At 58.2% G+C, this 24,567-nt stretch overlaps 2 protein-coding genes across 3 annotated transcripts in view; one reads left to right on the top strand and one right to left on the bottom strand.

Annotated features, from left to right (window-relative positions):
• FAM83G (family with sequence similarity 83 member G) overlaps nt 1-8,067 on the bottom strand; it is a 30,089-nt gene extending 22,022 nt beyond the window's left edge. The window contains exons 1-2 of one of the 2 annotated variants that reach the window (XM_036073503.2): nt 7,989-8,067; nt 6,893-7,555 (exon numbers count right to left, since the gene is read on the bottom strand). In XM_036073503.2, coding sequence (XP_035929396.2) covers nt 6,893-7,414 — 522 coding nt within the window. In that variant the 5' untranslated portion in view covers nt 7,415-7,555; nt 7,989-8,067. Of the gene's footprint in view, nt 1-6,892; nt 7,571-7,988 lie in introns of those variants that run through there. The other variant, XM_078067998.1, reaches the window with a different exon arrangement.
• A 7,520-nt stretch (nt 8,068-15,587) lies between these two features.
• Nucleotides 15,588-23,804, top strand: SLC5A10 (solute carrier family 5 member 10). Its single transcript, XM_078066362.1, has 7 exons — nt 15,588-15,638; nt 16,093-16,246; nt 18,631-18,781; nt 22,471-22,639; nt 22,828-23,043; nt 23,261-23,318; nt 23,431-23,804. Exons 1-7 carry the CDS (start codon nt 15,588-15,590, stop codon nt 23,535-23,537), a joined length of 906 nt encoding a protein of 301 aa, XP_077922488.1. The 3' UTR covers nt 23,538-23,804.
• Nucleotides 23,805-24,567: the final 763 nt, after the last annotated feature.

The following is a 24,567-nucleotide window of genomic DNA, read 5'->3' as shown; positions in this document are numbered from 1 at the left end:
AGGATTAAGGAGACTGAAAGGCCTAGAAGGTTCTCCAGGCACTGGGGAGGACTCCTGGGAGCCCCTGGCCCCACCGTGGGGGGCATTGCTCCTGACTTCTGACACTCTCCAAACCAGTTTGCCCATCTTCTGGCTTCCAAAGGCCTGTCCCCGGAGGAACAGCCTGGTCCTGCCTCCCAGGGAGGGAGTCTGCGTAGGTCATTACACCTGCTGACCCCAGCCAGGGTCAGGATAACCAGGCCAGCTTTCTGACACTCACGCAGGTGTCCCTTTTCCAGGGACTAAGGATGGGCAGCAGTGACCACTCCCATTTTCCAGAGAGGGAGTCCCTGTCCCAGAGCCGCACGGGCAGCTGGTGGCAGAGGCCTCTTGCTTAGGGCTCTTCCCTTGGGAGGGGAATCCTGTGTACATCCTAGCTGACTCCACCCGCTGACCCCCAGAGCCCCCCCTGGGTCCTGAAACAGACTCTTGATCATCAGCTCTGCCTGGAAGGTAAATGCCCCAGGGCCTCCTGGCTCTTCCACTCCTTCCCAGGGTGGCCCAGGGCACAGCCTCAGCTTCCCTTCTCAGTAACATGGGGGCGCGCAATGGATAACCTGAGTCTCTCCCTTCTGACAGTCATCAACCCTGGCGCTTTCCCCACCCTCTGGACTATTAAAACAGAAGCCTCATTAAGGCCAATTAAAGGAGGCTTGGGCCTCCTGAGTGCCAAATGGCTGCAGCAGGATGGGGTCAAGAGGCGCAGACTGGTCACGCCCAGAGCCCTCTGTCCAGCGGCCCTGCCCAGCCCAGCCCAGCAGCGTGGGCCCTGCCGTGAGTCTCCAGCCTTCCCCAGATAGACATTGGCCCCCTCACCAAGGCTCAGCAAAGCTGCAAGGGAAAGGGGCCCTGGAGAGCGTCGGGGAGGGCTGTCAGGGACTGTGCCTGTGAATGAGCCGGGGGGACAGGCCTCGCCCCCTTCCCCTGCGAACTTCCAGGCCTGCAGGCATAGGGTCCAGCCAACCAGACCCCCACACAGTCATCAGTGAATGGCACCAGCTGAGGACTTTCAAATCGGAAAATTCGAAAGCCTGTAAAACCTCAGTTTCCCCAGGGTCCAGGAGGGACAGAAGCTGTAGTGTCATTGAGCAGCCTAATCCCCCAGGAAGACTGGCCTGGAAAGGGCTTGCCCAAGGTCACGCAGCAAGCCAGAGAAGGCCTGACGCCCCTGGGCCACCTGATGCCCACTCGTCTCTACTGCATTCCAGCGAGCCCCTGCTTGAACTCCTCCAGGACGGGGAGCTCACCACTTTGCAACCCAGACTATTCCCAGAGCGAGGCTGTCAGGAGAGAGGGGAGGATGAAGGAAGAGAGGAGAGAACTCGCATTTACGAAACGCCGGCTTGGTGGCAGACACCACACTGCACTCTCTCCGCAACTTTGAGCCGGGTATCGGCAACACCGTGGCAGCGAGGGGGCAGGAACGGAGGGTGAGAGGGGCGAAGGGACTATCCTGGGGCAGCACGGCAAGGTAACAGCAGAGCTGAGGCTTGGCCATGGGTCTGCGTGGTCTGGAAGGCCCTCTGCCCACCGCCCCGCACTGCCTGTAGCCTGGGAAGACACCTAAGGCTGGAGAGCACCCAGAGCCACAAAGGAGGCAGGCCAGAGCCTGCCAGGACGAGGGGCAGGGTCCTGGAGTGGAGGGGCGGCCCTGCCCCGCACTCAGCATCCTCGGATCACTCAGGAGCTCGTGCGTGCTCACCACTGTTACTGTTGCAAGACAAGTGTCCAATCCCCATTTTGCAGATGAAGAAACTGAGGCCCAAGGCTACGTAGCAAGGGGGTGGCTGAGCCGGACAGGAGAACCAGGGGACTGTGAGAGGACCGGCCCCTTTCTGCTGGCCCAGCCGGGAGGACTCTCGGCCTCAGGATGAGCCTGCCGAACCCAGGAGACCAGGAGTGCCATGCAGGCCCGCCAGACCAGAGACCCTCAGGTGAAGGCCAGCAGGCCCTGGCCCGCTCTTAGCGCCCTAACCTCAGTATCCTCATCTGGGACATGAATACGACAGGGTCCCTGGAGGGAGGTCGGCTGCAGGAGGCTGGCAGCATGCGCCAGGCCCCGAGGTGCTGGCCCTCCTTCCTGGCAGAGCTGCTCCTGGCTCTCCTCAAACTCTCAATTAGATGCAAACGCCGTCGGGTAGGAAGCCTTTGGAGAGGATGGAGCTGACACCTGGGATTATGTTATCAGATCGTTCCCCACCTGGCAGGCTAGGGCCCTGGGCCTGGGTTGGGAATTGCTGGAGCAGGCAGGATGCACCTCCGTCGCTTCTCGGCCTGAGCCTGGGCCCGGCCCCTGCTCCTTCCAGGGTCCAGCGCACGCCACATGCACTTTGGGAACAGCTCAATGGGCCATCCCTGGGGCCTCTAGAGGACAGCCTCGGTGCCACCGAGCTCAGGGGAAGTGAGAGCCCTCCCTCCTGCTCCAGAGGGACCTGCAGGGGTCTCAACCTCCGGTCGCCCTGTTCTCCCCAGTCCCGGTGTGGTCATACTTCTACTGGCCCCCCCACCGCGCCCCCCCTCCTCAGGAGAGCCCAGTGTTTGGGAGCCTGATGGGGACACGCAGCCTCATGAAAGGGCTTTTACTGTCCTGAGTCAAGCTGGGGGCAGCAACCAGGCACCAATGCTCCCATTAGGGGCAGGGCCCAGAGAGTCCAGCCAAGACGCCGCTTCCCTTGGGGACAAGAGGCTCAGAGCCTGCAGACTAGGTTCTGGGCCCAGTTCCTCCGAGACGTCTGCCGTCTCTGAGCTGCACCAAGCCTCGGGTTCCTCATCCGCACTGAGGAGGCAATGCGTCCTTTATGCAGTCGCTGGGAGGGTTCCAGCGTAGGTAAAGTGCCCGCTCAGCACCTGGCATATGCCTGGCATTTAATGAGCGCCTCATCAAGCTGCTTTTATTCTCCGGGAGCCAAGCCGTGAGCCAGGACATCAGCGTGTGAAGGCAGGGGGCTGACAGGAAAGACTGTGCGATTAATCAGGCATCGGGAAACCTGGTTCCAGTCTCTTCCTGCTGCGTAGCCTGAGGCAAGAAACTGAACCTCTCTGGGTCTCCGTTCCCAAGCCCGGACCTGGCAGGCACGAGAAGTGGGTTCTAGTCCAGCCTTGCACACTCACTCTCCCTCGTACTCCCTCAGTGTCCTCACCTGCACACGATTCACCCCTGCCCCTGGGAGCTTCCCCGGACTGTCTGGGGTTGGCGAAGGGATCCCACTAGGGGCCTGCTGGGGGCACCCCCCCCCCCCCCCCGCTGCAGCCCCCTCCAGGACCCAGCCCAGCCTCACCCCTCTGTCTCGGAGGCTGCAGTCAAGCAAGGCTGGGGCTCATCCCTCCTAGGCATGATGCTACAGGCCCGACCTCTGGTATGCAGTTGGAACCCCGAAGCAGGTTTTTCCCCAGGTAAATCACTGGTCCCGGGGAGGAGGGGGGGCTCTGTCTCAGACACTTAGAGCCCACTGGGGCTGGAAGACAGCTCACAGAGCACAGGCTGCCTGCTCAGCGCCATATAGCCAGTTCAGTTAGACCCAGGACCCAATCTTCAATGCCCGTACCCATTTTACAGATGAGATGACTGGGGCTCCGAGAAGAGCTGGGGCTCGTCCTGGGTCCCCCAGCAGTGGAGGAAGAGCAGGGACTCTGGGCTCCTTGTACTGTGGCCCCCTAGTTTCGTTCTAGTGTTTTGGGAAAGGGGGGAGTTCAGCAGCCTCGCCGGGAACACAGCCTCTCCCTGGCGGCCACGCTGGGACGGGCTGAGTGTGTGCTGTGTCATTTCCCTGCCCCAGGGTCTGCCTGCCGTGCTGACGGGCCAGGCAGAGGAGGAGGAGGAGGTGGGCCGGGCCGCCCTGAGTCAGCACCAGCAGCCCCAGCCCAGGTGCCCCGGTGGGCAGGGGGTCAGTGTTCGGGCCAAGCAACCGGACAGCGGGCCCCCCGTCCCAGGCCTGGGGAGGGGGGAGTGTTCTCCTCACATTGCTGCTGGGGGGGTGGGGGAGGACACGGGGGCGAAGGTAAAGAGGTGATTCACGGGGAGAGATAAGGCAGGCAGAGCTCCCGGGGGCGGCGGGCGGGCAGGCCAGGCAAAGCACCTCGTCAGCATCCGCCGTCAGCATCCGTCAGCGGCTTGGCCGAGCGCTGGAGCCTGGGAAGCCGCAGGAGCAGGGCAGATGGGAGGGCTGCAGGCCGCGTGGCCGAGCTGCCCCTCCCTGCCCTGCCTGTCACTGTGTTCTGTCAAGGCCAGGATGGGCAGGGGACCCGTCCTGGAGTCTAAGGACAACACAGGCCTGGTCCCCACCCCTCCACCCAAGAACTAGCTAGGTGACATCGGCAGGGACGAACCAGTCAGGCCTCAGTTTCTACATCTGGAAAATGGGCAGATCCCACTAGCTGAAATTATAAAGTGCCTCGCGCTCAAAAACCAGTAGCTAGTGTCATTACGCCCGCCCCCCCACACACACCAAGCTGGCCTCGGGTCCCTGGATGGATGTGACAGGGAAGCACAAAGGACGGAAAGCCGGGGCGTGGCTCACCATGGCGCTGGGGGTGTGAACAAGTCCCTCTTCTCCGTGCTCTCATCTGAAAGACCCCAGATCCTCCTGCTGGGTCCGAGAGGAGCAGGCAGTCTCAGCAGTGGGCCCCCATTCTCAGAGGGGTCAGGCAGCAATGCCAGCTGGTCAGGGGGCCCCGCCGACGGTGGTACCACACAGACCGGGGTTCCAACCCGAGATGGACCTCACCCTGCCACGTCACCTTAGACAGGCGACGCCAACAGCCTGGTGGGGCTTTTGTGGGGAGCAAATGAAGTTACAAGAGGCCCATGGGACTGCATGGGGTGGCTGGGTCTCAGCCCTGGCCACAGACACGTGGGGAGGATGCCCTGCTGCCCAGCCTGGCCCCGGGTGCCCCTATCTGGCCCCATCACTGGGCCAGGCCATCAGTCTTCCTGTCTGGGGCAGATTAGACTTGCTGGCCGTTCCCATGCCGAGCAGGGATCTGGTGCCAGTCTCCTTCCTACTCCTGGTGGGGAGGAGAGGGGTGGAGGAGGCAGAACCCTGGCACAGCAGGTCAGGGCCTCAGTTTCCCCATTTTTAAAAAAGGGGTCATGGGGGTGCCTGGGTGGCTCAGTTGGTTAAGCCACTGCCTTCGGCTCAGGTCATGATCCTGGAGTCCCGGGATCGAGTCCCGCATCGGGCTCCCTGCTCAGCAGGGAGTCTGCTTCTCCCTCTGACCCTCCCCCTTCTCATGCTCTCTCTCTCTCTCATTCTCTCTCTCAAATAAATAAAATCTTTAAAAAAAAAAAAAAAAAAAGGGGTCATGGGATCCCAACAGGCCCTCCCAGAGGACTGGGTTCCACGACCTCAAGTCAGACATGACGTCAGTTGCACCTGCCTACCCCCTAGCAGCTGTGGGGCGGATTATTCAGCCCAAGGGCTATGAAGGCCCCTTCCTCCTCCCACTTTCCCTCCTCTTCCTGCAACTCTTCCTCACTCCGGTCACCCGATTCCATCTTCACAACGGCCAAAGACGCAGCTCCGTCCTCACCTCCACTTTACACACCAGAAACCCAAACCCCAAAGCTGCCTGGGATCAGGCCGAGAGCCAGGCTCCGAGACACAGGCTCTCCGACTCTGCCAGCCCCCTCAGGGGACAGGCACTTCACCTTTCTAGAAACCTAACCCATGGCCACCTTGTCAGCTCCTGACCCACTTCTGGTTTCTCGGCCTAAGAGTTTCCCCAGGCCCTGTCAGCCAGGATGGTCCCCAAAGCCAGCGTTCTGGGCTCGTGCGATCTGCTGCCCTGCTCTGGGCCTGGCAAAGGGTTAGACTCTGCTAGAAATACCTCCACCAGCACAGACGTTGCTAATCGCTCAGCACCCTCTACTGAGCTCAGACCTGGTCTCAGAATCTTTCTCAACACAGCTCGCTTGGGCAGGCTTTATCAATCAGCTTGGGATGTGCTCTGAAACCACGGAAAGCACTTCCCCTCGGCAGGAAGACACACCAGCTCATGGCCTGGCTCGGCATGTGGTGAGCACCCCTTCTCAGGATGTGCGTCAGTGTGTCGGCTGAGAATGACTACCCACACCAGGGATGCTGCCCGTCGCGGCCGGGGTAGAGAAGAAGCAACCCTTGGGGTCCTTTCACTGGCAGAATTCAACCCAGGTGGGCAACCCTCAGCTGACTTCACTGCACTTCCACCCAAGGACCATCCCCGCCCCCTACATCCCAGCCTGGGAAGATTCTGCATTACAAAGCTCACAAAGAGGCTCAGAGAGGGTGAGCAAGTCACTCTCCGCTGCCCAGCGCAGCCAGGATATAGACACATTTGAACTTGGACCTCCAGGCCAGCCTCAGATGGACCCAGGCTACTTTTGAGTCTCCGTGCCTCCTCCACCACTCCAGACTCTCTCCACCACCCAAGAAAAGCAACAACAGTGTTTCACGGCGTGCGTGAGAGCTTCCTGCTTCGCAGGAATGAATCAGAGTCCTGTCGAGGGACAGTAAGTGAGAGAAAACCCCGAGATTCCTCCCTGCCCCACCCCATCACAGCACTTTCTTCTGGAGAAACTGCTTGCCTGCCGGGTCTGGGGAAATCAGAATGCGCACCGCCCCCCAACAATGCACAAAGGCCCTTTGAGATGGGGCAGCCCATGGTCACCCGCCAGAGGACCCAGGTACCCTATCCCTGTGCAAAGACACTGAGGAATCCCAGGAGGGCAGGGGAGGAGGCAGCAAAGAGAACCACGGGGGGACGGTGTTTTGGTCTCCGTATTGGTGCTGTGAATCAACGGGCACTGAATTGGCAGAGATGCTGGGGGCCGGCTTCCCCTCGGGGGGACCACCCCCCCTCACAGCAGCTGGCTCACCTTCTGGGCCTGGCTGATCATCTTTCGCACCACCTCTTTGATGTGGGCCTGCCCATCGATGGGGGGCTGCATGTAGACGCTGGCCCGGGTCACACCACGGTAGGCAATGGTGTCGGGCCAGCCCAGGTCCAGCTGGGGGATGGATCGGTCCGACTTCTGGGGCCAGTACTCCAGAGAGGGCAGTGGCTCGGCCTCAATGGGGTCCCCACCCGCCCTGCTGGCCTCCTCGCTGTCGCCAACGCCATCGTCCTCAGGACCCCGGGGCCGGCCGGCACCCCTCAGATCCTCGGAGCCTGGGTCATACACCTCAATGGTCTCCAGGATGCGCCTGAGCTCCAGCTCCGACAGGAAGTCCCGAATGTTCTCCCGATTCAGCACCTCGTAGAAAGCCTCCCTGCCGCGGGCCACCAGGGCCTCCAGGGCCAGCCGCTGCTCCTCGCTGTAGAAGAACTCGGGCTTGGACTCGCTGGAGCGCCAGTTGACGTGGCTGTCGTCCAGACACTGCACCTGGGAGAAGGCCATGTTGCCACTGCCCCGACGCCTGTGCCGGGGTGGGCGGGCGACAGAGCACTCGGCAAGGTCCGGCTCCGAACTCCGGCCCGACTTCGGCAGGGCGCACTCTGGGACTCCACCGGTGCCTCAGCAGCTCTGCCCATAGGGAGCCTGCGGGAGAGGCCAAGTGAACGCAGAGGTCAGGTCAGGGTGCAGGCGGGACCGGGGAGGGGCGACAGGGCGGGGGCGGGGCGGCAGTGGGCGAGACGGCGGGGCGGGACCCACGCCTGGGCGCGGTGTGCCTCTCTCGGTAGGGGCCGGGGGGACCCGCATCCCGGAGGAACTGTGGGGCTGCCTGAAGTCCTAGGCAACTTCTGGGAGGAACCAGGGCAGGCAGGGAACTTCCCAGAAGTTTCCAAGAGTGGGGGTGGCAGGGCACAACTCGGACGGCCGCTAGACCAGCTCGGCGGCGCCCCGCATTCCGACAGCTTCCGGGAAGGGCGCGGGGGTCTTAAAACCTGAGGGCGCCACGACCCCGCAACCCGAGAGGGCTGCCCGGAGGAGGCTCGGGGAAGCGCGGCTGGCGGGCCCGGGACTCGCTTACCGGGCGGGCGCGGGCACGGGGCACAGCCGGCAAGGAAAGCCGCGCTGGCGGAGCGGAGCGCACCCGCGGCGGCTACGGGCTGGTGACTAATGCCGCCCCGCCCACCCCGCCGCCGCCACCTGCGGTCACGTGCCGCCCTGGGGGCGGGGCCGGAAGCTGATTCACCCCCACCCCCAACCCCCGAGGGACAGCGGCGCGGGGTGGCTGTGCGCCGCGTTTCCTCCGCTGCTTCCCGTGCCGGGGTGGCCGAATTCTGGAAAGTCCAGGGACCAAAGTCCAACAGCTCCTGGAACATTGCAGCCCAGAGAGGGACAGTGTTCTTACTGAGAACACACAGCAAGTCAACAACCTTTGCACCGCCCCTCCCCCTGACCGCGGCGCCTGTTGGTAAACTTGGTCCAACCCTACCGGTGTCCAGTTTCCCAGGTGGGACGGGAAGTCTGTGCAGATACCCAGCTGTCGGGTTGTGGAAGTAGAATTGGGGTACTGGACTGGGAGGCCCCAAGGCAAGGATAGGGCACCGTCTGACCCATAGTCAGGATGGAGCCTTTACAGAGCCTGGTGTGCAGAGAGCAGATAGATACCCAGTTCTTAGTCCCTAGCCCTGCTCCCTGCTGGGAGGGGTAACCCCCCAGGACTGGTTCCACATGATGAGCAGCGCCCTCCTGAACCCTGGGATGGGGAGAGCCAGAGAGGGCTGCTGTGGGCTGGAGTCAGGCCCAACTCTTGGGCACACACCCCCATCTTCCCCACCCCACTCAGCCACAGAGAAGAGGCAGGCGGTCCCAGGGGGCCAGCGCTGCTTTTGGGGTCCTGAAGCCTGATTTATATAGCTTCACTGCCACCAAGGACCCAGAACAAGAGTTTACAGGCCTCAGCTTCTCCTTTTGCTCTTATGACTGCACGTAGGCCCTGGGGCTCATGAAGGGAATCCTGGCTCTCGGGGCTGAAAGGCATGAAGCCCTCCAACCTTGCAGTTACCTGACCGTATTTACGGATGCACGGGAAGTTGTTAAAAACAGCAACAACAACACACCAACAGAGAGGTCACGGGGATCCTTCTCTCAGTTTCTCCCCATGGTATCTTCTTGTAGAACTCTAGTACAATAATACAATAACCAGAAAATTGACATCAGTGCAATCCAGAACTTGTTCAGATTTCACCAGTTTACAAGTGTTCGTGTGTATGTGTGTGTGTGTATGCAACTTTACCGCATGTGTAGATTTGTGTGGCTGAAACCTCCCTCGCTACCCACATCTCCATCCCTAACCCCTGTCAACCACGAAATCTGTTCTCCATCTCTGCAATGTTGTTATTTCAAGATGTTATATAAATGGGAAGTACAGCATATAACCTTCAGGGATTAGCTTTTTCTCCCACTCGGCATAATTCTCTGGCAAGTCATCCAGGTCATCGTGCGTATCCGTAGCTTGTTTGTTTCTGTTGCTGGCTAGTATTCATGGCATGGGGGGACCAGAGTCTGTTCAACCATCTCTCTTGTTGAAAGACAATGGGTTGTTTCCACTTTGGGGCTATTATGAATTTAGCTGCTATGAGCATTCATATGCATATTATACGTATTCATTTGTATATATGTTGTATTATGTATATTTTACATTCCTACCAATAACATATGAGCAATCCAGTTTCTCCACATCCTTGCCAACATTTTATGTTGTCACAATTTTTTTATTTTAGCCACGCTGATAGGTGTGTAATAACCTCTTCCTATGGTGTTAATTTGCATTTTCCTAATGACTAATGATATAGAACATATTTTCTTTTTTTTTTTTTTTTAAAGATTTTATTTATTTATTTGAGAGAGAGAATGAGATAGAGAGAGCATGAGAGGGGGGAGGGTCAGAGGGAGAAGCAGGCTCCCTGCTGAGCAGGGAGCCCGATGTGGGACTCGATCCCAGGACTCCAGGATCATGACCTGAGCCGAAGGCAGTCGCTTAACCAACTGAGCCACCCAGGCGCCCTAGAACATATTTTCATGTGCTTATTTGCCAGCTGTCTGACCTCTTCAGTGAAATTCCTGTTCATGTGTTTTGCCCATTTTCTAAGTGGATTGTTTGGTTTTTCCTGTTGAGTTTTGAGAGCTCTTTATACTTTTTTTTTTTAAGAGAGAAAGAGAGTGAGTGAGAGTGTGAGTGGGGGTGGGGAGGGGTGGGGGGGAGGAGCAGAGGGAGAGAGACAGAGAGAATCTCAAGCAGGCTCCACACCCAGCATGGAGCCCGACATGGGGCTCTATCCCATGACCCCAAGATCATGACCCGAGCTAAAACCAAGAGTCAGAAGCCTAACCAACTGAGCCAGCAGGGTTCCCTGCTCTTTATATATTCTAAATACAAGGTCTTTGTCAGGTCTATGGTCTGCACATATTTTCTGCTGGTCTGTAACTTTTTTTTTAATATAAAATACAATATTATTAACTGTAATCACTGTGCTGTACGTTAGATCTCCAGAATTTATTCATCTTATAATTGGAAGTTTGTACCCTTTAACTAATATCGCCCCTTTTCTTCCACCCCACAGCCCTATCATTCTACTCTCTTTTTCTGAGTTCAGCTTTTTTGGATTCCACTTATAAGTGAGATCATATAGTATTTGTCTTTCTCTCTCTGACTTACTTCACTTAGCATAATGCCCTCAAGGTCCACCAGTGTTGTCACAAGTGGTAGGATTTTCTTCTTTCTCAGGGCTGAATAATATTTCTGTGTGTGTGTGTGTGTGTGTGTGTGTGTGTGTATGCCACATCTTTATCCATTCATCTGTTGATGGACGCTTGAGGTTATTTCCATGTCTTGGCTGCTGTGACTAATGCTTCAATGAACATGGAGTACAGATATCTCTTCAAGGTAATGATTTCATTTCCTTAAGATATATATTCAGATGTGGCATTGCTCGATCAAATGGTAGTTCTATTTTTAGTTCTTTGAGAAATCTCCATGCCGTTTTTCATAGTAGCTGCACTGATATATGTTCCTACCAGTAGCACACCTACACACGCAAAAGCATTCCCTTTTCTCTACATCTTTGCCAACACACGTGATCTCTTGTCTTTTTGATGATAGCCATTCTAACAGGTGTGAGGTGATATTTCATGGTGGTTTTGGTTTGCATAGCCCCAATGACTAGTGATGTTGAGCACTTTTTCATGCACCCGTTGGCCATTTGTATGACTCCTTTGGAAAAATGTCTATTCAGATCTTCTGCCCACTTTTTAAATGGATTTCGTTTTTTTTGGGGGGGGGTGCTATTGAGTTCTATGAATTCTTTATATATTTTGGCTATTAACCCCTTATCAGATCTATGGCTTACAAATATTCTTCCCAATCCATAGGTTGCCTTCTCATTTTGTTGATGGTTTCCTTTGCTGTGCAGAAGCTTTTTAATCTGTTGTAGTCCCATTTGGGTTTTTTTCTTTCTTTCGGTGTCAAATTAAAAAAAAAAAAATCATTGCCAAGATCAATGTCAAGGAGCTTACCCCCCATGTTTTCTTCTAGGAGTTTTACATTCAAATCCTTAGTCCATTTTGAGTTGGTTTTTACGTATGGTTTGAGATAGTAGTCCAGTTTCATTCTTTTGCGTGTAGCTGTCTCATTTTCCCAACACCATTTATTGAAGAGACTGTCTTTTCCCCATTGTATATTCTTGACTCCTTTGTCATAAATTAATCGACTATATATGTGTGGGTTTATTTCTGTGGTCTCTATTGTGTTGTATTGATCTATATGTCTGTTTTTGTGCCAATACTGTATTGTTTTGATTACCATAGCTTTGTAATACAGTTTGAAATCAGGGAGAGTGATGTCTCCAGTTTTTCTCTTCTTTCTTAAGATTGCTTTGGCTATTTGGGGTCTTTTGTGGTTCTATACAAATTTTTAGGATTGTTTTTTTCTATTTGTGTGAAAAATGCTATTGGAATTTTGATAGGGACTGCACTGAATCTGCAGATGGCTTTTGGTGGTATGGACATTTTAACATGAATTCTTCTAATCCATCAACATGGTATATCTTTCCATTTATTTGTGTCATCTTCAACTTCTTTCATCAGTGTCTTATAATTTTCATTGTATGGGTCTTTCACCTCCTTGGTTAAATTTATTCCTAGATATTTAGTTATTTTTGATGCCATCATGAATGGGATTGTTTTCTTTTTTTTTTTTTTTTTTAAAGATTTTATTTATTTATTTGAGAGAGAATGAGAGAGAGCACATGAGAGGGGGGAGGGTCAGAGGGAGAAGCAGACTCCCTGCCGAGCAGGGAGCCTGATGCGGGACTCGATCCAGGGACTCCAGGATCATGACCTGAGCTGAAGGCAGTCGCTTAACCAACTGAGCCACCCAGGCGCCCGGGATTGTTTTCTTAATTACTCTTTCTGATGGTTCATTGTTAGTGTATAGAAACATGACCGATCTTTGTATATTGATTGTGTATCCTGCAACTTTACTGATTTTGTTCTGTAACTTTTCTTTTCATCCTTTTCACAGGTGTCTCACACTGAACTTTTAATTTTGATGAGATCTACTCTATCCATTTTCTCTTTTATGGGTAGTGCTTTCGTTGTCAAGTCTAAGAACTCTTTGCCTAGCCCTAGGTCCTGATCTACTATTTTCTCCCTAAAAGTTTGATAGTTTTTACATATTACATTTAAATCTGTGATCTATTTTGAATTAATTTTTGTGTCAGGTGTGACATTTAGGTTGAGGTTGAGTTTTGGCCTCTGGATGTCCCCCAGAAGGACTTTACAGGGGAAGAAACAGCCTCAGAGACCTTAAATAATCACCCAGGATCATACAGTAGAGCGTTGGGATAGTTGGACTTAAACTCAGGTCTGTGTGCTTTTCTCCTGCTCCTTATTGCAACATCCACATCTGGACTGTCTCCCTGGGATGGGCCAGGCCTGGTTAGGGAGTGGGGAGCAACTTGATTAGCCCTCCTGGTCTTATGTCCAGTGGCCTCCTTGGGAAAGGGTCATTCAGTCCATCAACAGACACTGGCAGAGGCTGTCACGGGTCACAGAGTTATTGGTGCCATGAGGATATTGCCCAAAGCCTGCACAGACATCCATAGGTTGAAAGTATGAATCCATATGAATTCCCTGAGTTTCTGAAAGAGGGAAGGGTATTCCAGAGAGAGGGAACAGCAAACACAGAGGCCCAGAGGTATGGCTAAGAGGGTAAGGGGCCATGAATGGCACATTTAGAGGCTTGTGATCCCTCCTGCAGGGGCTGGAGAGCCACAGAAGTGTGTGAGCAGGAAGGATGTGGACAGAAATGGTGTTTTTAGAAGTTCCCTCTGCTGCATGCAGGGAGGGTGGGTTAGAGGGGGCAAGGCGGTGCAGTAAGGAGGTGGTGCAGTTCACCTGGTCACCAAGCCCAGTGGCTGGACTTGGTATTGGCCACAGGGAGGGAGGACGTGGGAGACAAGGAGAGGGGCAGCTCCCAGGCTTCTGGTGTGGGCCCTGGCTGGATGGAGGTGCCAATGCAAAAGTAGATCCCAGCTGGGGAGCTCCTAGGTCCACAGAAGCTGGCTCCCTGGCCAACTCAGAAGCCCCCCCTCCCCCCCTCTGGCCCTTGCCATCCTGAGTGTGGCACATTCAGGGGACTTTAATGGCGCACCTCTGCCGCTGTCATAAAGGAGAGGTTGTTGTTTCTTGCTGTTCAGCACAAACTCAGGCAAGCGAGCCAGTGGTGCCCAGAGGCGGAGGCCCATGCCCACAGCCTGGAATGGGCTGAATAAACTTGGCCAGAATCTCCTGACTCGGGCTTTCTGAGCCATTATGTGGCTGTGACTCCTCACCTGTCTCTCCCAGGAGGGCTGGGTCCGGGCACCAGAGCAGGCCAGTCCAGGCCCAGAACCTGTCAGCAGGGGCCCAATCACCTGCCTTCTGTATGCTGGACCCCAGTGCCCCGCCACCCCGAAGTCCTGCCATGGGGCCTGGGGCTTTGTCCTGGGTCCAACTGTGTGTCCCAGGCCAGTCATGCCCTTTGTGGTCCCAAGTTCTCATCTGCGCACCGCTGGCCTGCAGCTGGATCAAACGTTGCCTGAACTTCGTCATGACTGTTTTCTGGCATCCTTTCTCCTCCTCCTCTCCTCCTGTGCCTTGCCTCCTTCTTAACAACCATTCACTCCATTACTCACTCATTCATTCACAAATGTTCGCAGGATCTCTTTTCTGGGCCCAGCCCTACACCGAGTGATACCCGGGACCTGGAGATGATTCAAACCCAGTGTCCGCCCTGGGGGAGCTCCCAGTCTGGTAGGGGAGGTAAAATATGCATACAAACTATCATGATTCAATCCTCAGCCATAGGAGCCTTTGAGAGGAAGCTGCTTTTCCGGCTTAGGGTTGGGGGGAGGGCAGAGGGAGTCAGAGAAAGCCTCAGAGGACCAGCCCTTTGCAATGGGCCAGGGAGCAGGAGGTAAACAAGGGTAGGATGGAGTCCTGGGAGGAGGGGACCTCGTCTGCGAAGGCCCAGAGGCGGCAAAGTGCTGGGTGTGTATGAGAAAACACCAGCAGGTCCGGGCGGCTGATGCATGCACACTGGATGGGAGGATCTGGGACCAGTTGACAAGGACCTGAAAGGCCACAGAAAGGATTCCACCACCCCCCCCCCCCCCCCCGCCCCGGAAGCTAGGGACTCCAGCAGTGTGTATGTGTGTGTGGGGGGGAGGCCTCCTGAGAAGTAAGTAGTGTGAGCAGAGGTGTAATTTGGCAAGGATGGGGAGGATGGAAGGGAGGCGGGGAGGGGCTGGTGCCCAGGAGCAGGGCAGGGAGCCAAGTGAAGCAGGCAGGGATGTGGCAGGAAAAGCCATGGGGCTGGGGGGCTCTGGAGCTCCAGAGAGGGGCTGGGCTAGAGACCGGGGATGCCAGGTCATTGAGGATGGGCGGATGCTGCCCCAGCCCTGCTAGCCTGGAGGAAGGGTTCTGAGACCCACCTGCCATGGGTTGGGCATCCGTGGAGGGACTTTTCAGAAGGGGCATTTGGAGGGGACAGTGGTTAACTCAGGAGTGCCTGGTCTGCAAGGGGAGCACCGTGGCTGGGGAACGCCGATGCCTGCTGCCGGATTGAAATGAAAGCGCCCACACTGGCCTCCCTTCCCCCTGGAGCGCTGGTCGGTGGCATCTGTTTCTGAACTTCCCCCACCATCAGCTATGCACTCTGTGGGCCCCCTGCTGAAAATCCCAAGGGACACGGGCAGCCCACGGGGCGTGGAGAGAGTATTTCATGGGAGGAGCCCGAGAACGTGGGGTTGACCAGTGTTCCCCACACTGTGCTGGGGAGCCCGGCTGCCGTGGGCAAGCTCTGGGAGTGAGGCGCCATGCTTCCTGCCTCCCCCCCCCAACAGGGTTCTGCTGGGGCAGCTTGCTAGGGAGGCCCAGATGCAGGGCTCAGTCCATTCACTCCACAGATGAGCAGTGTGCGCCCCTCCTGCTGCGGGGGGCCACTTCTGAGCCAGTCCTCCTGGGAAGGCCTGGGCAGAGGGGCTGGTGGGGAAGGCCTCAGGTGACGGCGAGGCCCCTGTGGCTGGAGCAGGGTTGGGGGGCAGCAAGGAAAGGGACACGACTGGAGGAGCCCAGCGTCTCGATGACTGGAGAGTCTTGTGGACAGCAGAACTACTGGAGAGTTCTGACCGGGGTGTGATCTGGCTCCCCTGTGTTTTAAGGGTCCTCCAGGAGCTGCTGGAGATGGCTCCGGGGGGGGGTCAGGGGGACAGGACCCAGCCTAAAGCTCTGAGCCCAGGGGTGGGGGAAGGTGTCCCTCTAGCCTGCATTTGCCCCTCTGGGGAGAAGGGGTGGGGGCAGAAGGGGGGTGAGGGAGACCAGCGCCCCAGATGGCTTCTAACAGTGGACTGCTCACGTGCGCAATGCCACACCACAGGTGAGCCCCCTGGCCTGGCCTGGGAGAGGGAGAAGACATTACGACGGAGGACACCAGGCAGGAAAAAAGTCAAGGCTTTAGGGACCAGAATAGTTCTGAGGCCAGCCCCCTCCTCGTGACCCAGGACCACATAGCTCCTGGTCAGAGGAGGTGACAGAGCAGGGCTGGGCCGGGGGCTGGCCCACCCTCAGGTGCTCACGGCTGTCCGAAGGGCGGGGTGGGGCAGCTGGGATATACTGGGCATCCCTCTGACGCAGATGACGTGGGCTGCGTGGTGCCGTCTGAGTGCCTTCGGGCCTGCGGGGCTGAGATCGGATGCTCCAACATCGCCTACCCCAAGCTGGTCATGGAACTGATGCCCATCGGTGAGACTCTGGGTGGGGTCCCGGCAGGGTGAGGGGTGGAACCTCACGTGGGACTGGTGAGGGCGAGGGGCACCAGGGGCTGTGGAGGCCGCTTTGGGTCCAGTGTGACATCCAAGTGGGATGTTCACTCCTCGGGAAAGAGAGGAAGGTAATAATACTGGAAAATACTCACATGCCCCCCCCCCCGCCCCCCACCATGGACCACACAGGATTCCAAGGACTTTGCATGGGACTACCTTCCATCATTCCAAGAACCCTAAGTGCTGATATTATCACCCCCATTTTAAAGATGGTGAAACTGAGACCCAGAGAGGTTGAAGAGACCTGCCCAAGGTCACGTGGCCAATGAGCCCCAGAGCTGGGTTCTCAACCCTGATAATTTGCCTCCAGAGCTTGTCCTCTTCCCCTGTGCTGTGCCATCCCTTGACAGAGGTCAAACTGCTTCCCACTTCCGGCTATGAGGTAGTTGTTAGCTCCCCTTTACAGATAGGGAAACTGAGGCACCGAGCGGGGAAGTGACTTCCCCATGGTGACAGAGTGGCTGAGCCACAGACCCCGGTCTGTCCGGCTCCAACCCACTGCCGACTCCGCTGGGATCAGGAGCTCAGGCCCCCATGAGCCCCACGCTTCCTGCCTCCCCCAACAGGTAGAACATGGAGGCAGGTTTTGGCCTTTCCCACATTTCTTGTCCCAGCAGAGCAAAAAGAGGAGATAGCCTTCTGAGACCCTCTGCCGCCTGGTTTCACCTCCAGATTCTCAGACCCTGAGTGTCTCCCTCCCTCCCCGTGGCTTCCCCTATAGAAGCTTCCAGGCCCTGCCCTGCTTTCCCTCCCTCCTGGGGTGTGGAGGCCCAGGGTGAGTTCACAGACCTGGGATCAAATCTCAGCTCTGCCACTTGCTGGCTGAGATATTTGGGGCGTGTCATTTCCCTGCTGGGAGCTTCAGTGTCCTCATTTGTAAATTCGAGATAATGACGCCTACCCACCCCTCGGTGTGTTGTTGCTGGGATTAAACATAATAATGCTGGGACCCTGCCTGGCGCAAGGCTTGGCCTCGCTGTGGGTTCCCACCTCTGGGCCTCACCTTCCTCTTCTGTTCTGGGGGGCGGGGGTAGCTCGCTAAGCCCCCGAGTGCTGACACCCAGCCATTGTTGGGCCATAACCACTCTCTAGGCCTTGAGCTCCCTGTCTGAAAAATGGGTGGAGAATAAGCCCCAAGTTAATTCCACCTCCCTGAGCAAGAGAAACAGGATGGAGAAATGTTTGAGGGAAAACCGTGATCTAACTCACTTTTCTTTGGGCCCCAGCCCTGTCATCGTGATAACTGAACAGAGAGGGCCATGGGATGCCTAGAAGTCACACAGCGAGTCAGACACAGAACCAAGGGCCAGGCAAAAATAGCACCAGGGAGGCTGAGCCCTCAGGGGAGGGGGGTCCGTCAATCAGGTTTAAACTAGGGCAGGGGGTGGAGGACAGACAATCAGCAGAGTTGGAGGGGAGGTGCTTAGACCCTTGAAGAAAAAGTGTAAGAGGCCTTGGAGATAGAATCAGACCGAGGCCCAGAGAGGGGAGCCGACCAGCCTGACGCCACACAGCACTGAGTTGGAAATTGAGCATCCTTCCGTCTCTCCGGGCTCCCCACCCTCAGCCCCTCTCAAGCCCACGACTCCCAGAAGGCTTTGCAAAGCAGAGCCTCGTCCACCTCGATGGGGACCCCTCCCTCGTTTTCAGCCAATCCCTGGGTAGATTTTTCTCTCTCCCCTGGGGAACCGCATCTCCTTTTCCACAGAGCCACAAGAAAGGGGCCCCCCCTGTGCCTCCTGGGGCCGGCCACACACAGGCCACCGCGCCCTGCCCAGGTTGTGACCTCTAAGCAGAGGGTCCTGCCCCAGGTCTTCCTGTCCCCGCCCCACCCCAGAGTTTTGCCGCTGGCCACTGTGAGTCCCTGGGCACCTCTCCTCCCGCTAGGAGCTCCTACTTCCTCCTCTGTCAAACGGGTTAATAATGCTTCCGTCAAATGAAGGCCTGGATGTGAAAGTGCTTTGTCACCTGCGCGGCTCTGCAGAAACAGGGTGCTCCTAACTGCACCCAGAACAGCAGAAGCCGTCACGGCTGTGACGATGGGGCCAGCAAGCCGCAAATCCAGAAGTAACCCCCTCCGCCCCGCCCCCTGCATTTGCCCTTGGCCTCCAGCCTCTCGCGTCTGGGCCTTTCTCCCGCGAACACCTCCCGCCTCCTTCCTCCAGCCTCCTTCCTCCTTCCTCCTGGGGCTCTGCTCTTGAGGGCTTGTGAGTGGCCGATGCTGACGATGGGGCCTCAGACAGGGGGACGCAGGCAGGAGGGGCTCCCGGGCCAGGTCACAGCGGCCCTGTCCCCACCCCCCAGGTCTGCGGGGGCTGATGATCGCAGTAATGATGGCCGCGCTCATGTCATCGCTGACGTCCATCTTCAATAGCAGTAGCACACTGTTCACCATGGACATCTGGAGGCGGCTGAGGCCCCGCGCTGGCGAGCGGGAGCTGCTGCTGGTGGGCCGGTATGGTGGCTGGCAGGGCGGGGGGGGGGACTTGCCGGGCACCGGGGACAGGCTGGGACATGGGCTTCCCCAGCCGCACGATGGATGGCCCGGGAGGCCCCACCAGAGGGGGCCTTTGAAGGGTAAGTCTGAGTTTGCAGGTTGGAGAAAGGTCCATCTCACCTCCCATGTGGCTCTGCCCGCCCCCCCCACCATGGTGACAGCCATCATCTTCGATGTATCTCTTTCTCTGAGCTGCATCTCTGAGCGAATCTCTGCCGGGGACGGTCCCCCTTCCTCAACCGTCCCAGAGATCTCTCTGTCTTCCCCCAATCTGAGCCCTTAGCCCTCCTGATAGAGGGGGCCCAGAGCCAGTTCTCAGGGGGGCCACACTCAGGCCACAGCTGTCCCTGGCCCCCCTGAGCTTCTGCCATTTCCTCCTAGCCCTGCTTGTCCCCTCCTTATCACCTCAATGACTCACCCCACGATCTTTCTAGACTCTGCCGAAGTGTCCCCTCCTCCATGTAGCCCTCCCTGATACCCCCGACTAAGGAATGAGCCCCTCTCCCCTCTAAGCCTCCCACAGGGGATCATGGTCAGACTCCTCCCACAGCACATGTGTCTCCCTGACGCCCCCCCAACCCCCACTCCCACGAGGACGGGCAGGGGCTGTGTCTGGCCCAGCCCTCCATCCCCGTACTCAGCAGAGTACCTGGGAGTCCTCTGGGGTGAACTCTGCAATGGGTGACAGGAGGTTGGCGTCTGAGTGTGTGCATGTGCCTGCCTGCTTGGGTCCTCTCCCGGGTCCTACCGGCCTGTCTCCCTCCAAGCCATGCAGCCCCCCACTCCGCCGGTCGAGGGCCCCAACGGCCGGTGCCTAGCTTGACCAACAGCGCAGCCTCGGGCTCTGGGCCCATGGCGCCCGTCCTCAGGGCGGGGTCTCCCCCGGAGCTCCAGGCAGCTGTCCCAGCGATGCAAAACAGCCGAGCTTCTGTCAGAAGGGCCCTGTTGGGACACGCCACTCAGCAGGCGAGCGTGAGCTCATCTGCCGGCTCACCGCCTCCTCCAAAACAAGGAGCCTCTCCCTCCTGCCTTACGGGATGCTTCTGTGTCAGCGGGGCCTGGCCCCTTGACCTCCTCTCCCCGCCATGTGGTTCCCCTGCCTCTCCTCAGTGGCTGTGTGGCCCTGGAAGCCCACCCTCATCTGACAGACTCCTCCAAAGCCCGTCCAGGCTCAGCATCTGGGGACCTGACGCCTGAGTGCCCCCTACTTCCCGCCCTCCTCAGAAGCAGGCTTCCCTCCTGCTCCCACCTGAGACCAAAGTCCGAAACTGGCCTCCCCTCTATACCAACTCACCCCCAGCCAGGGGGCTCTTGACCCTCCTTCCCACCTCTCCTGCCAAGTCAAGCCCCAGCCAACCCAGGCCCTGCCAGCCTGCCTGTGGGCACGCGGCTGTGTGATGTGGGGCAGGTTGCTCACCCTCTCTGGGTCCCGGTTCTCTCAGCTGCCAGTTTGGTCAGGTGGGAAAGGATCCAAGGCTAGGTGTTGGGCCAGGGTTCAGCTCTAATGCGTCTCCCTCATGAAACACCCGGACCCCCGCAGCACCTCCAGCCTCCTCCTGCCTAAAACAACACTATTTAAGCTGTGTTTCCTGGATTGTGTGGGGTCCTGGGTCTCTGGAGCCTTGATCCAAGGGGATGTGGGAGAGAGAGAGGGGCAGCGGAGCATGTGCAGAGGCCTGGGGAGGAGGCTGCCGTGGGTCAGGGACAGGCAGGGGCATGCCGATGACCCTGACAGTCTTATTAGGTGGGGGTGGGGCCAGAGAAGCCATCGCAGACCCGGGGCAAGTGACAGTCCCACATCTGGGGCCCTGATCTTTGCCAGGCCCCACTGCCTGGTACTTCTGCTCCTTCATTTCCCTCCCCTGCTACCCCCGTCTGTCTACCATTCTACCTTCTGTCTATTATTCGGTCCACAAATAGTGCCCGATGCCTCCCTGCATAGAGCTGAACAAGATGGGGGACCCAGAAAGATCTCAAAGCCCCCACCTCGAGCCCTTGAGGGGCTCCCCTGCAACCACAGACGACAGTCAGTCATCCTGATGGCAGTGTGTGTGTGCAGGCGGGAAGGGATGGGGTTGGAAGGCTTCCTGGAGGAGGAGGGCCTTGAGCTGAGCCTTGGAGGAGGAGGAGGGGGTTGGCCGGGGGGGGAGTTGGGGAAGGGTATTCTAGGCAGAAGGAACAGCCTCTGGGCTTGTGGTCCCCCTGGAAGGGGAAACCCTAGAGGGCAGAGGGAAGGCAAGGGCCCCAGTCCAGGCCTCTCTGGAGACACCTGGCCCCGCACAGAGATGCTGAGTCCGGTGTTGGACGCAGGAGCCTGTGTGGGGAGGGCGGGGTGGGCCGGGTGTTAATGGAGCCCGCCTATGCCTTTGAAGAGGGCAGTGCCCACCCGCCTGCCAGGCTAAGGGCTAATTAGCCTTAATCAAGGTGGCACCTCCTCCCTCCACCCTCCCCCTCAGGCTTGGAAGGGAAGAAAGGGAGGCAGGCGGGTAGGCAGACAGGAAGGACCCACGCCAGCGGCACACATGGCTTTGCTCGCCCTTGCTGTCCTGTGCAGGGTCCGGGAGGCCTCACCCACCACCCACCTTGGGGGTGAGCGGTGTCCAAGTGAGCCGGGACACAGGGGCGAGGGGTACTCAGCCAAGAAGGAGCAGATGGGACGCCTCACCCCAGCTCTGTCTCCTTAGCTGGCCCCCACAGCTCTTCCAGACTGGAGGAGGTCCTCCTCTGCCTAGAAGCCCTCCTGGGTTACTGCTTCCTCTGGGCCCCCTCAGCCCAGACCCCTAGCACAGGGTAACAGGCTCATCTGCTTTCTTTGCTCTGCTCTCAGTGCTAGGAAGGGACCGGGGCCCACTCGTTATTGAGTCTGGGCTTCTGGCCCAGTGCGCTGCTCTTGGGTGGGCTCCCGATGGGCGGCTGCTGCCTGCAGGAAGCATGTCCCTGCGGTGGAGGGCTCCCACCTAGAGGAGAGGCAGGCAGGAGCCAAAAGGAGGAGTCCACACAGGGTAGGGAGGCAAAGGGGCTCCTCTGGCCAGAAGTCTTGGGCTTCAGAGCTGAGGAGTCCACGTCCCAACCCAGACCCAGACCGCCCGGCCCCAGCCCTTGCCCTCTTAGGACAGAGGTCATCTGCGATGGGTGCAGGTCAGCAGCCCTGGGCTACGGGCGTGAGGAGTGTGCCAGCCACAGGCCACCGCTCCTGCCAGACCCCACCAGCGTTAGAGAAACCGCCAGGGGGGCAGTCTGGCTGGAATGCGAGGGCTGCAGGTCATTCTCGAAGCCACCAAATGTTTACGGGGCACCTACTGTGTGCCTGGGGCTGGTGCATCCAGCCCAGAGGGGGAGCCGGACAGTAAGCAAGTGGGACGAGTGCTTGAGGACAAAGGGGAGAGCCTGGGGGGACCTGGGGGGGAGACAAGAAGGAGCAGAGAGGCTGAGTCGGGGGGCTGTACCTGCAGGTGGCCGAAGCCACAGAAAGATTCGGGGCAGGGCAGGGCTGGCCACATCCCCAGAGGAGGGGACCAGAGGCCGGGGAGGAGGCTGGAGCTGGGGTGGCAGGGGACAGCCGGAGAGCAAATCTTAGTGACCGTGGGAGATAGGGGAGAATGAGAAAGGGTGTTGAGGGACGAGCACGCCCCACCGCCTGCCCACAGGCTGGTCATCGTGGTGCTCATCGGCGTGAGCGTGGCCTGGATCCCCGTCCTGCAGGACTCCAACAGTGGGCAGCTGTTCATCTACATGCAGTCAGTGACCAGCTCCCTGGCCCCCCCGGTGACCGCCATCTTTGTTCTGGGCATCTTCTGGCGGCGAGCCAATGAGCAGGTGGGTGGGGGATGGGGAGAGCTGGGGCAGCAGACTGGACGTGGGGGCAGACTCCGTCCTCTTCCTGCGGACGAGCTGTGTCTGGCTCCCATCTCCCACCCCCACCCCTCCCCCTGCTGGCTATGTGTGTGCTGGGGGAACCCTGGCATCCCCCTCACGGTGCACCTGCCCTGCCTCCTCTTCCCCAGGGGGCCTTCTGGGGCCTCATGGTGGGGCTGGCCGTGGGCGCCACAAGGCTGGTCCTGGAATTCCTGCACCCTGCCCCCCCCTGCGGTGACCCGGACACGCGGCCGTCCATCCTTGGCAGTATTCACTACCTGCACTTTGCCGTCGCCCTCTTTGTGCTCAGTGGAGTCGTGGTGGTGGCCGGGAGCCTGCTGACGCCATCCCCCCGGGGGGTTCAGGTGAGCCTGCCCTGGCCCCTGACCCCGACCCCTGACCTTTAACAAACTTTTGACGCTGGTCCCATTCTGACCCTTGACCCTCTGCAACTCCGGCATTTTCTAGCTCTTGACCCCTGTCCCTTTTTGAACTCAGCTGCTCACTTTCCATCCCTGACCCCTGTCCCCGCCCGGGCCCAGCCCTGTCCTGCCACACCCCCATCCCGATCATTCTCTGCAGATTGAGAACCTTACCTGGTGGACCCTGGCTCAGGATGTGCTTGTGGGAGCCAAAGCAGGTGGGTGTGTGACCCTAGGCCCTGACTCTAACTCCCACCCAAGGAGTCCGGGAGGTGGAGGCGCTAGGTGTGGCCCTGTGGCCCTCACCTGTCTCTCTGCCCCGCCCCCCAGGTGATGGCCGAATACCCCAGAAGCATGCTTTCTGGGCCCGTGTGTGTGGCTTCAATGCCATCCTGCTCATGTGTGTCAACATCTTCTTCTACGCCTACTTCGCCTGATGCTGGCCCTGGGGGCAGGAAGGCCAAGCCCTCGGAGTCCTCAGGTCCCCCTCGCTTTCGCTAACGGGGACACCGAGGCCTGGAGAGGTGTGGACTCCCCTCACCTCACGACTCCATGGCCAGTCAGCGTCCAGGGACTGGCTGAGCCAGCAAAGCAGGGGCCCTGGAAAAGTCGGGGGGCAATGAACAGAAAGAACGTGGTATTTCAAAAATTGCACAAAGTAGTCTTGACGGCAACAAAAATTAGATTTCCGATGACCATCCTGATACTCATTTTACTGTTTTTATTTTGAAAACACGGGCCCAGGTCAGGAGCAGCTCAGGCCTTGAAGGGTCGCTGGCCAGCCCTGGGCAGAGGGAGAGCCTAGGGCCCCCTCCCCGGGCTCTTGCCCCCATCCCACCTGCTCCCAGCTGCCATGAGATCTTCCTCTCCCTCCCTTCCCGCTCACTGCCCCCTCCTCCGCCAGCCTGGCATCCAAAGCACTTCCTGAGTCCCCCTCACTCTTCCTGCTCCCAAAGGTGCCGAGGCCCTGGGCAGGCGCCCCTTGCTACCTGCTGCTGATTACACATTCTGTGTGGACACCCCACCTTTCCTCAAGCCAGGGTCCCATTCCAGATGCCGTTAGACCTCCCAGTCCAGCAGTGGCCCTGACTTCCCACCTGGCCTGTAGTTTCGCTGAGCTTGGGGGCCCGGGTCTGGGCAGAACTTGGACCCCAGCAAACGACAGCGGGGGCGGGCAGGTCCTCCAAGTGTCCATGCCCCGGGCCTGCGCCACGGAGCTTGTCCATTGTGTTGGGCCTGCGGGAGAGGAGAGCCTCCCTCTGTGTCTTTCATCACCGCCCACCTCCTGTGGGTCTCCCCAAAGTGTCCGTGGTGGGGCGGGGGTGTGGGACACCCAAGTGGAGCCCAAAGTTTCATGGGGCTGCCGAGAAGTCGGTCTCCACCTGGAGTCAGTCCATCGGTCCAGGCCATCGGGTATGCAGCCCCCGTCCTGTCCCTCATCACTAAGCCACCTTCCCAGTAGCCAGC

The sequence above is a fragment of the Halichoerus grypus genome, chromosome 2 (assembly GCF_964656455.1).
Source record: "Halichoerus grypus chromosome 2, mHalGry1.hap1.1, whole genome shotgun sequence".
NCBI lineage: Eukaryota > Metazoa > Chordata > Mammalia > Carnivora > Phocidae > Halichoerus > Halichoerus grypus.
The sequence above is the reverse complement of the archived record's forward strand: the minus strand, read 5'-3'. Positions and strand labels throughout refer to the sequence as shown.

What these genes read in the sequence shown, in the direction of transcription:
- SLC5A10 (XM_078066362.1), top strand. Translation starts at nt 15,588, where the DNA reads ATGACTGGAGAGTCTTGTGGACAGCAGAACTACTGGAGAGTTCTGACC. An exon ending in GAGCTGCTGCTGGTGGGCCG is followed by an intron (nt 18,782 to 22,470) that starts GTATGGTGGCTG and finishes GCCTGCCCACAG; the next exon opens with GCTGGTCATCGTGGTGCTCA. An exon ending in GCTTGTGGGAGCCAAAGCAG is followed by an intron (nt 23,319 to 23,430) that starts GTGGGTGTGTGA and finishes CCCGCCCCCCAG; the next exon opens with GTGATGGCCGAATACCCCAG.